General features: G+C 41.2%; 1 protein-coding gene across 4 annotated transcripts in view; it reads left to right on the top strand.

The window, feature by feature from the left end:
* Positions 1-9,946, top strand: part of DSP (desmoplakin) — a 39,163-nt gene extending 29,217 nt beyond the window's left edge. For 2 of the 4 annotated variants that reach the window (XM_084509929.1, XM_084509928.1), the window contains exons 21-24: positions 395-502; positions 1,159-1,257; positions 2,161-4,452; positions 5,961-9,946. In XM_084509929.1, coding sequence (XP_084366055.1) covers positions 395-502; positions 1,159-1,257; positions 2,161-4,452; positions 5,961-9,155 — 5,694 coding nt within the window. In that variant the 3' untranslated portion in view covers positions 9,156-9,946. The remainder of the gene's footprint in view (positions 1-394; positions 503-1,158; positions 1,258-2,160; positions 4,453-5,960) is intronic. The other 2 variants (XM_084509931.1, XM_084509930.1) reach the window with 2 other exon arrangements.
* Positions 9,947-13,232: the final 3,286 nt, after the last annotated feature.

The raw sequence follows: 13,232 nt of genomic DNA, 5'->3' as shown, positions 1-13,232 counted from the left end.
AGAAGGATCTTTCTATATATGATGTGACAAAAATGATATGGAAGAGACACAGAGACAGTCTCTGAAGTTTTGTTTGATAACACTACCTAGACTAGTTGCTCCCATGAATTTTTCCACCTCTGGAAGGATAGCCCTCAATTAACGGACCACGTATCTTGCTGTTTTTGCAAAATGCTTTTGTGTCATTCCCCTCTATGAGCCTTGAACTGATGAGCCTTTGTGACAGAGGTCACAAATGAGAGGGTCGTTTGTACACGTCCAGAAATAAACAAGGGAGAATGTAGCTATTTAAACAAAAGAATCCCCATACAACCCTTTATTTGCATTTGCAGATCCCCAGAGAGTTCTTTGGCAGTTGCTAAATGGTTCTTAACTTTTCCCTGCTGTTTTACAGGATTATGAGCTTCAGGTTGCTTCCTACAGTTCTGGATTAGAAACATTGCTCAACATACCTATCAAGAAGTGTGTGGTTCAGTCTCCTGCAGTGCTGATTCTGCAAGAGGTATCTTTCCTTCCTCCCCCACCAGTCTTTTGAATTTACATTTATTCATTCATCAGCATGAGCAGATTTATTCATCATTGTGAGTCATATCCAGCTATATACTAATAATTAGCACTGTCATTGGTAATGTGTACTAAGCACATATGCAAAAGTAATTACTGCAGAATAGTTGCTGCAGTGCAAAATCATACTTGGGCTCATTTAGACAGTAGAATGGCCCTCAGGGATTTACCTCTTTCCTACTCAATGTCCATTATATACATGTTGTGAGAAAGTAAGATTCATGCCCCAAGTGATTTAGTCATTTTCAACCTGGGAATTAACCACTATTAAAGTTTAACTTAGGTTACTTGTGACTGTCAGACAGGAAGAGCATGAAGAACCAGGGGATGGAGCCTTGCATTTAATATCATATGCACCGTGGGGGAAAATAATATTGAAAAAGGTGTGGGTATATCAGAGGGGAGAATATGTGTACTTGGGATCCTCAGAAAGTCATGTGGAGTTGTGAGGAGGAGACTTAGTTAGCTTTTTTACTTTGTCAAGTAGCATGCGCTGTCAAGTGGACTGGAATTCTTTAAATGGTCTGAGACATAGGTATGCTCATATCTAACTCTCTAATACAAGCTGATAACAATTCCCTTTTTCTTTTCAAGGCTAGTGAGGCTCAGGCTCGCTACATAGAGCTTCTTACAAGATCAGGAGATTATTACAAATTCTTAAGTGAAATGTTAAAAAGCATGGAGGACTTGAAGGTAATCTGCTTCTTTTATTTCCTTTCTTTCTATTTTTGTCACATGTTAGCGCTATCACTGATTGAAGACTTTATGCTTTAGTACAGTGCTAAACAGTTCACAAAACTAAACCCTGGGCTTTCTCAAGCAACAGGAGGCTCAGTGGTATGCCACAGGAGGCATGTGAGCAGTTTCATGCAACTTTTTTCAAAGAGCACAGTGTCTCGTAGAGTTACCTCCAAGGTCACACGTGAGGTGAAGAACAAAAGCCTTTGTGGTAAATAGGAGGTGCTTGATAAAGCATGCAGGAGGTTCTTCTCCTCCCAGAGTGTTGACCTCAGTAAGAATACAGTTATCTCAGTGCTGAAAGCTTACTCCTCATGGTTAAGGGGCCACACCTCATTTTAGGCCGTATCTACAGTGTTGGTATCTAATGTTTTAAATGGAGTAACTCCATTCAGCTTAGAGGAAACAGGGAAGACTGTTTAAGATGTGATATACAGGTGATTTGCATCCCCTAGTTGAAAAAGATGGAGATTGTAACTGAGGCTATTTAATATTTTGCTGGTGAACTCTTTGTACATCAGATTTTACTAACTGTATTGCATCTCCCTCCTCCATTAAGTATTGTTTCCCTCTGAAATTCATCATGTTGTTTTCTGAACAAGATCTGAATCTGGATAAATAATGAATTTTCCAGAAATTGCTTGGATGACTTTAAGTAAAAAAAGACTTTGAGCTATTACTGAAGCAAAGAAAAAACATCTTTAGACATATCTTGTAAGTTGTTAGATTCGTGACTATATATTGTATTGCTTTTGATAACTTTGAAACAGTTGTCACATGTCTGTGTTTTTGTTTTTTTTTTTTTTTTTTCCCTCTCTCCCCCCTCCCCCCCCTTCTTTTTCTGTTATTGTTTTGCAGATGAAAGCCACCAAAATTGAACTCTTGGAAGAAGAACTCAGACTTGCCAGGGATTCAAATTCAGAGACAAACAACAAACATAAATTCCTGGAACAAAATCTACAGAAGTACCAGATGGACATTTCTCAGCTCAAAGCAAAGCTGATGAGTTTGGAGGAGATGAAAAGGCAGGCTGAAATGGATGGAAATTCTGCTAAGCAAAACCTGGACAAATGCTATGCTCAAATAAAGGATCTAAATGACAGAATAACCAGGTTGACTTATGAGACTGAAGATGAGAAAAGGAAAAGGAAGTTGCTGGAGGACAGATACGAGCAGCAGAAGAATGACTATGACCAGCTGCAGAAAACAAGACAAAATGAGAAAGACAGCCTTGGTTGGCAAAAATTAGAGTCTGAGAAGGTCATCAAGGAGAAGGAGTACGAGATAGAAAGATTAAGGGTTCTTCTTCAGGACGAAGGCACACGGAAGAGGGAATATGAAAATGAGCTGGCTAAGGTAAGGAACCAGTTTAGCGAGGAGATGAGTAATTTAAAGAACAAGTATGAAACTGAAATTAATATTAAGAAGACCACAATCCAGCAGATAGCTGCACAGAAAGATGATGATGCAAAAGGTCTCAGAGCCCAGGTTGACAGACTGACAAGAGAAAACAGAGACCTTAAGGATGAGATTGTGAGGCTGAATGATGCCATTCTGCAAACCACAGATCAGCGGAGGAGGGCAGAGGAAGATGCTCTTCAGCACAAGGCTTGCAGTTCCGAGGTGTCACAGCAAAAGCACCAGTTAGAGCTGGAGCTGAAACAAATCATTCAGCTTCGTGGTGAAGACAACTCAAGGTACAAGCAGGCTCTTGAAGAGGCTGCCTCTACTATTCAGGATAAAACTAAGGAGCTGGAAAGGCTAAAGGTTCAGCTTCAGGAAGAGGCTAAAAGCCGATGGGAACTTGAAAATGAATTGGCTAAGGTAAGGAACAGTTATGATGAGGAAATAATTAGCTTAAAGAACAAATATGAAACTGAGATCAATATCACAAAGACCACAATTCACCAGGTTACCATGCAAAAGGAAGAGGACACTAATAATTATAGAACACAGCTTGATAATGCCATGAGAGAAAATAGGAATTTGTGTGAGGAAATCAGGAGACTGAAGAATACAATAAGTCAAACAACAGATAATCTACGGAAAATAGAAGAGAATGCTCAGCAACAGAAGGCAGCTGGCTCAGAGCTTTCTCAGAAGAAACAGCAGCTGGAGATTGAGCTAAAACAAGTTATTCAAAGGCACTCTGATGAAAGCATGCGATACAAACAGTCACTTGATGATGCTTCTAAGACCATTAAAGAGAGAAACAAAGAGATTGAAAGGCTAAGAAAGTTGTTGGATGTAGAAACAAGTCAAAGAAAAGAACTAGAGGATGAGAACAGTCAGTTAAAAAGAGTCCAGTTTGACCTGCAGAAAGCAAACACGAGTGCTACTGAGACAATTAACAAGCTGAGGATCCAAGAGCAGGAGCTGGCCAGATTGAAAATTGACTATGAAAGAGTTTCGCAAGAGAAAAAAGGCAGGGATCAAGAAAGTGCAAAGTTCCAAAGCACTGTAAAAGACTTGCAGATCCAGAAACATAAGCTGGAAGAGGAACTTTGCAGACAGAATAAAAGTGTAATGGAAGAGACAGCCAGGAGGAAGAAACTGGAAGAGGAAATAGAAAGCATGAGGAGATCTCTGAGAGAGCAATCAGTTAAAATAACTAATCTCACACAGCAGATAGAGGAAGTGTCTATTGTAAAGAAGAGGAATGAAGATGACCTTAGACACCAAAGAGAAGTATTAGATGGTCATGTGAGAGAGAAGCAGAGATACATGGAGGAGATAAGAAAATACACATCTGATATTGAGACTTTACGCCGTCAGTTGGTTCAAGAACAGGAGCAATTAAAGCAGGCTCACCTACGATATGAGCACTTACAGAAAACCTCTGAGGAGAAGAGCAAAAACTTGAATGAGTGCAAAATAGAAATTGAAAGGCTTCAGTCTCTCACTGAGAACCTAACCAAGGAACACTTGTTACTGGAAGAAGAGCTGCGAAATGTTAGATTGGAGTACGATGATCTCAGAATGGTCAGAAGTGAAGTTGATGAGAAAAATACCACCATTGCTGAACTAAAGAATCAGCTTCAGACAAGCAGCAAGCAAACCCTGGAACTTCAGGGGTTGATTAATGATTTACAGAAAGAAAGGGAAAAATTGAGACAGGAAATTGAAAAATTCCAAAAGCAGGCTCTAGAGGTATTCACACATATTTTGATCCCAGCTTTACTATCTCTCCAATATATAATTAATTGCAATGTCCGTTTGAACCAACTTACTTCACCCCTTACTGTTTGAGTTCACTGTATTTGTGACTAATATCCCTTTTATGGCCCCTCTCCTTGTTAACTTTAAAAGACAAATAGCAGGATTTGGCCACTCTCTTAGCCTCTTTACTCCCTGGGAACTGTGATAGGAAGCTTTAAACTGTCTCTGTCACCTAGTTGGGCTTTGCCCTCAGCTTGAAGGAAACCCTAGGTATTTACCCCAGTTTCCATAAAACCATCCTAAGGGAAAATAAGAATAGATGGAGTACCACTGTGCTTTGGCTGTGTGCTTCCCAGAGCTGTTTTGGCCAGCTCCATTTGGATGGGTTAAAGCCATCCTTTGAGGCTGACATGAGTTGTATTATGAAGTAAACCACAACAAACAAGCTGTCACAGTGCTGCTTAGCTGTGTAAAGTGTTGACTAAATGGAAGAATGAAAGGTGGTGTAGTCATCTGTACCTAAAATACTTAAAACATAAATTTCTGTTGGTACTTCAGTCCTAACGGCACTTGTAAATTTCACTATTGGCCCTTGTTCCTTAGGCTTGAGATGACAGTATAGATAGGTTAAAGAAAACATTTTTTTTGTTCTGTCATTCTTCTGCCTTGTTCAAAGAGCTACTGCTTAAATATACAAAAGTAAGAACTTGTGAAAATACTTTTTTTCTTTACTTTTTTTTCTGTACTTTCCCTCCATACAGTCTTTCTCGTATCAGTTCTCAGCTATTTCCTTTACTAAGTTTTTATTTTCTTTATTTTTATAATCTTAATACTGATTAAAAAATATTAATATGTAGCATTGTCTGACGTGTACATATATACGCATGTGATACAAATTATGTAAACTTGCATTCCATTTAATATGGACTGCATTTGAATGTGCATGTGCATACACGCCTGTAGGTGTTTTGTGTATATATATATACATATATGAAGAACTAAAGGAAATTAAAATGTAAAGGGACACAAGTAAAATTGTTTGGAGTAACGTGAAACTAATAGTAAAGGAAAAAGTGAGTCATATATTTCCTTTTTATCCACTTATGGCCAGTCCTTAGCTGATGTAAATTCACCCAGGTTAGTAGAACTATGTCAGCGTACACCTACTGGTCATCTCTTACTGAATCTTGAATGCTTGGTGCATATGTAGGTGCACTATAAGAAGTACTAAAAAGCCATGAAGAACTAACTAAATCAACAGAAAATGTCGACTAAAGGTAACAGAATGCAGTCTCTGGTACTAGAGACACTGTCAGTGAAGGGACAGATGTACCTTCACTGCTTCATCTGTGTGTCCATGGTCTTGGATAAGGCACTACTGTGACTAGAACATTTTCCAGTGGCAGATTGCTGCAGGTTAAATGACAGGCTGAAGAGTATTGTAAATAGAGAACATAACTCTAACCATCCTCTTTTGGTTTATTTCTTTAAAATTTTAGGCTTCCAATAGGATTCAAGAATCCAAAAATCAGTATAGTCACATTATGCAAGAAAGAGAAACCTTGCTGATAAAAATGAGTGCTTTGGAGCAAGACAAAGCGAGGCTGCAGAGATTAGAAGAGGAGCTGAACCGTTTGAAAGTTAGCCTGGAATCAGAGTCTCGTTTGAAGCAACGCCTGGAAAGTGAAAAACAACAAATCCTGAATGACCTCAATCAGTGGAAGAGCCAGCACTCTCGGACAGAGGAATCCATAAGGAAGATCCAGTGTGAGAGAGAGAAGAGCGAGAGGGAGAAGAACACCCTGAGGACTGAGATAGAAAGGCTGCAAATGGAGATTAAACGGATTGAGGAGAGATACCGGTGCAGACTAGAAGAGACTGCTGTCAAAAACCAGTCAGAGTTGGAGTCTGAGCGTCTCAGGCTGCAACGGGAGATTGAGAAACTTAAGCAACGCCCATATGGGTCTCACAGGTCTACGCAGACTGAGGAAGACTTCTGTATTGATGCCTCCAAGTTGCTGTTCAGTGGGCTGCGGAAGAAGATTACAGCAATGCAGCTGTATGAGTGTCAAATTATAGACAAAGTCACATTGGATAAACTGCTGAAGGGGCAGAGGTCAGTGGAAGAGGTTGCTGCTGACATTGAACCCTATCTCAAAGGGGCAGGTGCTATTGCAGGAGTGTCTGTTTTGCCCAGACAGAAGTACTCCTTTGTTGAGGCCAAAAGGAACCAGCTACTTACAGCAGAGAATGCAGTTCTGCTCTTGGAAGCCCAGGCAGCAACAGGAGGTGTGATAGACCCACACCGCAATGAGGTATTAACTGTAGACAGTGCTATTGCAAGGGATCTGATTGATTTTGATGACAGAGAACAAATTTACACTGCAGAAAAGGCTATTACAGGATTTAAAGATCCTTTCTCGGGCAAAACTGTGCCACTATCTGAAGCCATCAAGAAAAACTTAGTTGACAGAGAAACTGGGATTCGTCTGCTCGAAGCCCAGCTGGCTGTAGGAGGGATTGTTGATCCTGTCAACAGTGTCTTCTTACCCAAAGATATAGCTTTATCTCGTGGGTTGATTGACAAAGACCTGTACAGGATTCTAAACAACTGCCAAAGCGCTACAAAGAACTTCATCGATCCCACCACCAAAAAGGCAGTCACTTATATGCAGCTGAAAGAAAAATGCAGGATTGAGCCACATACTGGCTTGCTCCTCCTCCCGGTGCAGAAGAGAAGTATGTCATTCCAAGGGATCAGGCAGCCTGTCTCAGCAGATGCATTGCTTGAGGCTGGAATTATTAAGGAGTCAACAAGGAATGACTTGGAAAGAGGTGCAATTACAGTGGAAGAAGTGAGTGAGAGAATTATTGATTTCCTTCAGGGCTCTAGTTGTATTGCAGGTATCTACAATGAGGCTACTAAAGAGAAACTTGGCATTTACCAGGCTATGAAAATAGGCTTGGTTAGACCAGGGACAGCCCTTGAACTCCTGGAAGCCCAGGCAGCCACAGGGTTCATAGTGGATCCTGTCAGCAATGTGAGGTTGCCTGTTGAAGAAGCTTACAAAAGAGGTCTTGTTGGAATTGAATTTAAAGAGAAACTTCTCTCTGCTGAAAGAGCTGTCACTGGGTACAAAGACCCAGAAACTGGAAACATCATTTCTCTGTTTCAAGCAATGAACAAAGAGCTCATAGAGAGAGGCCATGGCATTCGTTTGCTGGAGGCCCAGATTGCTACTGGCGGAATCATTGACCCCAAAGAAAGCTACCGCTTGCCAGTAGAGACGGCCTACAAGCGTGGCTACTTCAATGAGGAGCTCAACCAGATCCTCAGTGATCCAAGTGATGACACCAAAGGGTTTTTTGATCCCAATACAGAAGAGAACTTGACCTACTTGCAGCTGAAAGAAAGATGCATAAAGGATGAAGCAACAGGTCTCTGCCTTCTACCCTTGAGAGAAAAGAAGAAGGTGGTGCACACCTCACAGAAGAACACCCTTAGGAAGCGCCGGGTTGTCATTGTAGATCCAGAAACAAACAGGGAAATGTCAGTGCAGGAGGCGTACAGCAAAGGCCTCATAGATTATGACACCTATACAGAGCTAGCTGAACAAGAGTGTGAGTGGGAAGAAATAACTATTACAGGATCAGATGGTAGCAGTAGAGTAGTCCTTGTTGACAGGAAAACAGGTAGCCAGTATGATATACAAGATGCTATTGATAAAGGTCTGGTGGAGAGGAAGTTTTTTGACCAGTACCGTTCTGGCAGTTTAAGCCTGACACAGTTTGCAGACATGATTTCCTGTCGTAATGGCACTGATGAGGTGTTTCGGCATGAGTCAGTGACTCGGTCTCCCACGGTGCTGAGTGTCAGGAGTTCTTCCTCGATGATAAGGAGTGGTTCATTCTCAGAGACCACGGAGGAGTGCAGTCCCATTGCAGCCATATTTGACACCGAAAACTTGGAGAAAATCTCCATTTCAGAAGCTATACAGCGGGGCATTGTGGACAGCATTACTGGACAACGGTTGCTTGAAGCCCAGGCCTGCACTGGGGGCATAATATGCCCTACCACAGGCCAGAGGCTTTCCCTTCAGGAAGCTACCAGTCAAGGTATTGTTGATCAGGATATGGCCACACGGCTCAAACCAGCGCAGAAGGCCTTCCTAGGTTTTGAAGGCATAAAGGGTGGACGCAAGAGGATGTCAGCAGCTGAAGCGGTGAAGGAAAAATGGTTGCCTTATGAGGCTGGGCAGCGGTTCCTTGAATTCCAGTACCTCACTGGAGGTCTTGTGGACCCAGAAGTACGTGGAAGAATAAGCACTGAAGAAGCCATTAGGAATGGATTGATTGATGGTCGTGCTGCCCAGAAGTTGCAAGACACCAATAGCTATCCCAAAATTCTGACCTGCCCCAAGACCAAGCTGAAAATATCCTACAAAGATGCAATGAATAGGTCAATGGTGGAAGACATCACTGGTCTTAAACTCTTGGAAGCAGCCTCTGTTTCATCTAAAGGTATATCCAGTCCCTACAATGTCTCCTCAGCACCTGGCTCTCGCTCTGGCTCTCGCTCTGGCTCACGTTCAGGCTCACGCAGTGGGTCTAGGAGGGGAAGTTTTGATGCATCGGCAACCTCTTCTTATTCTTACTCATACTCAACCTTCAGCAGTGGGTCTATTGGGCGCTAGTAAATGAGGCAATGGGTCTGCATTTTAATATCATCTAGATTAATCTGTGTCCCCTTTCCTAGAGCAACAACAACAGAAGAACCCAAAGCAAAACCCAAAGCAATATGGTTTGTGGTCCTATTGTTACTTGCCCAAGCAAAATCATGTTGCTGAAACAAAAGAAATACAGACATGGCCAAAACAAACTTTAAGTCTTTCCTGGGTGTGTTCAACTTTTCTTCTGAAAAAGCTGTAAAATGCTTGAATGCAGATTTCTGGAGTACAGATTACGGAAATGCAGGAAGTCATATTTGTGAATTTGGACTTTCAGTTGCCATTTCCTTCTAGTGTTTGGATTTTTAATGGGTCTCTGTATATTTTAAATACTCTATCACTTGCCGCCTTCTGTTAACTGCAACTGTCAACCCATAAGCTGATAACTAAGGTTTTAAAGTCTTGAAGTTTTTTGTTTTTTTCCTCAACATAGGTCTTTCTCAATTTCCTATTGTGAAGAAAAAATACTAACAATATGGACAGAAAATACCTTTAATACTGCTGTAGAATCTATACTATAACTTGAAAGGCTCTGTCTTCCAGATGTTCTACTTCTGTATGTTTGGCTAGCCATTTTCTTAAGCATAACTTGGGCTATTTCTTAAGCATAAAGGGCTATTATTAGGCTGGGCTTTTGTTTTACTGTTACCTCTATGTTTTCGACTGTTTTGCTTGATTTCCATGTAACAACAAAAAATATAAATCTAACTGCACCAAGTCAGCTATTCTGGGCAATAAACTTTTGAAGTTGTAAAGTATTTGTTGTGTGCTTATTAAATTTAGCTTATGGATATTCTTAGATGTAAGAATTAAAGAACGAACCATTAAAAGAGCAGTAAATCCATCATTTCTATATTTTTGATGAATATAGACTTCTGATTCTGTATTTCAGTAGGAAAATGTAAGATAGCACCGATAATAGAAACTATGCCCTCGAAGCAGAAAGCCAGTCTCCACAGTTGTTTATAGGCTTTATGATGACCAGAATCATATTTCTTCTGCTCATGATCAGGCCCATAGTCTGCAGCTGTGAGAGACTGTGTGTCAGATTTTCCCATGTTCACCATGCAATTTTGGACAATGAGCAGAACAAAGATAAAGTGACAGAGCTTAACCAAGCAGTACGGTGGGGTAGGAGGATCTTTTAAAACCTGGATGGTCACCTCCTGTAATACCACCCTAAAAGCCTAGGTTGAGAAAAGGACAAGAAGATACTGTTCACGTGATGGCTTGCTGTTGCCTGTTGTGCACTGGCTGCTGGCCGCCTACTGTCTCCTTTTATCTGAGATTTTGTCTGAAAGAAGAGCACAGGATTAGAGGACACGAGCATGGTCTGAAACTTTTTTTTTTTTTTTTTTTTTTTTTTTTTTCCATGACTATTCCTCAGCCCATAGCAGAAAATGTTCTGTATAGGTTGAGACTGTCCTGTCCTCTCCCATTCACAGTACAATGCGGTTCCTTGGGGTAGGCATTGTGTACTTAAGTGTGTGATCACTTACAAGAATTTAGGATGGTTTTAGACAACTGCTGCTACAGAGCTTTATTTGTAGGAGCTTTACCTGTCTTATGAATGTTATCAGTTACTACAGATAAAAAGAGGGAACTGATAGGCACAAATGCTAATCACTGTAAATGACGCTGCCAGTATTTTGCAACATGTTCCCTTTCTGGGGTGAGGAATAGATGGGGTTATGGTAATTTTGTTTCCAGCTGAAGTGAAGCTCCTAACCTGAAAAGCATTTCCAATGTTTTCTGAAGATTGAAACAGTGTCTAAACACTCTGCTATATGTAAAGTATCCCCTGTCTCTGGACTAAGAAATTAAATTGACTATTACAAGTCAGTAGCTGGAACCTCCAAAGAAAATAGGTGAGAAAGTACAACCTGTCTTCTAGGAACTTCCACAGCTTTGGGGGAGTTTATGTCTACATCTGAAGTCCATTAGATGCACTGCAGAGGAAGATCCAGTTCTTTAATGGCTTTCTGACTATTAAGGAGAAACAGCTGTTTTTGTTTTTTTTTTTTTGGAAGAAAACCTTACAGTAGAGATAAAACTATTCATTTCTGAAGAAAAGTCTTCTGTTGGGTGCATGTACCCCTGCAGTTTGCATGGATGGTGGAATCCTGTGTGCTCTTTGTGGCACAGCCACCAGGACTGTGCTTATACTTCACACAAGGACATTCCTGGCATCTCTGGTGGGTTGTTTAAAGCTGTGTCTTTGCATATTACATCTCTTACTGCTAGATCAACCTTTTATCCTATGGATCACCACTTGTGGCGATGGCCTAAATATAAATTCATCTCTTAGAAATGATGATGATTGTGCTTTCTTCTCACATATGCTCCAGCAGCAGACACTAGTGCAACATACTGTGGTGGCCTCCTTTGACCGCAGGTGTTTGGTGCAGGACACCACGAGGCCTGAGTAACAGCTGAACCAGCACAGGCAGGAGGTGGGGCAGGAAAATGGCAACTCAGTGGTGCTAAAAAAAAATAAAAATGGAGACCTCTCTGTAGTAAAAAAGGGCTGAGGAAGGAGCTTCAGAAAGACCTTCTCTTTTCCAGAGCTGAAGTTTAGCAGCTGCAACCTGGTGTAGAGGTTAGCCATCAGAGAGAGGCATGGTAGGTGATTGAACCAAGAGGGGCAGGGTGTTGTAGGGCTGAGGAGGGTAGGTTTTTGCAGCAGTGCCTGTTTGTGAGATGGGAGAGCAGTACCTGGGATTTGAGGAGTAGGCAGGCTGTGTTTTGTTGTGGTGTGGGGATGCAGAGATGAGTGTAAGGATTTAGGGAAGGGTGTTCATAGGCTCCACACCTCTCTTGCAATAAAGACAAAATGAATTTTGTTCATTCACTTTAAAAGATGACTGGCAACTTGAAATTTTCATTTCTGCTGCTGAGACACTTAATTCTTTAGTATTAAAAAGCCAGGGTAGACTTGTTGACCCAGCCTGTGGCTGCAAGCACTTCCCTGTAAAGGGAGGCGTGCTGGGCTAGGTGTGTTCATTAGCAGCCTTGTGGGTCAGAGTCAATATTCCAGATTTGCGTCTCCTGCTTCCTCCCTGCACCTGGGGGTAGGTGATGCTGACCCTGTTCAATGGGAAATGAGTGCCATGCATGCTGACTTGGCTGCAATGGCTGGGAATGGTTCAATTATTAGCAGGGTCAGCTCCTTAGAGAACTGGGCTATGCTCTGAACAGGATTTGTATTTATTTCTAAGGGTTTCGTTGATGGAGCTAGTTGCCTTGATGTTGTGCATTTGCTGTCCTCCTGCCTGAGGCAGTGGGCTGGGAAAAGGCTGCTGCATAGGACCACACAGTTTGCACAATGCAGCAGTGCTGGAAGACAGAGTTTTTTCTGTCTTTTGCTGGTTGGTAATGCACAAATGGCCCAGTTGATTAATAGTGTATCCTTGTGAATATGAAAGATGGATGGGGAATATTTACAGAATAACAATTATGTGACAATGTGAGGACTTGTTAGTGTTAGGTCAGAGGTTGGACTCGATGATCTTGGAGGTCTCTTCCAACCTAGATGATTCTGTGAATGTTAAATTATGCAGTTTTTTTTTGTTTTTTTTTTTTGGGGGGGGGGGTAATTTCAAGTTTCTACATATTTTTATAATATGTTATCATATAAATCAGGAATACTTTGATGTTTATGTGCAACTAGGCTGTTCTCAGATGAGCAGGATTTACTTCTAATATGTAACTGTCTCAGAATAATGTTATACATGGAAATTTTATTTTTATTTTTACATGGCCAAATAACTAGAGAACTCCTAGGTCCCTCATGGCAGGTAGTACATAGGCTCTCTGCCACCTCTCTGACCTGTGTTAGCTAGCCTGGTGTTTAACAATTATATACCTGTGATTTTTTTTTTCCTCCTCACAGTAGCAACAAATGCACAGTTTGTACATGTATAACTGCATCATATAATAAAGACAGCAATATTTGGGGTTCCATTCATAATATTTTGGAGACAATTTCAGCTTTAGTAGTTTATAAGCAACTTATTTTATGGCAGAGTTAATCTGGTGGGAAAC

Source organism: Aythya ferina (genome assembly GCF_964211825.1).
Source record: "Aythya ferina genome assembly, chromosome: 2".
Lineage (NCBI taxonomy): Eukaryota > Metazoa > Chordata > Aves > Anseriformes > Anatidae > Aythya > Aythya ferina.
The sequence above is the reverse complement of the archived record's forward strand: the minus strand, read 5'-3'. Positions and strand labels throughout refer to the sequence as shown.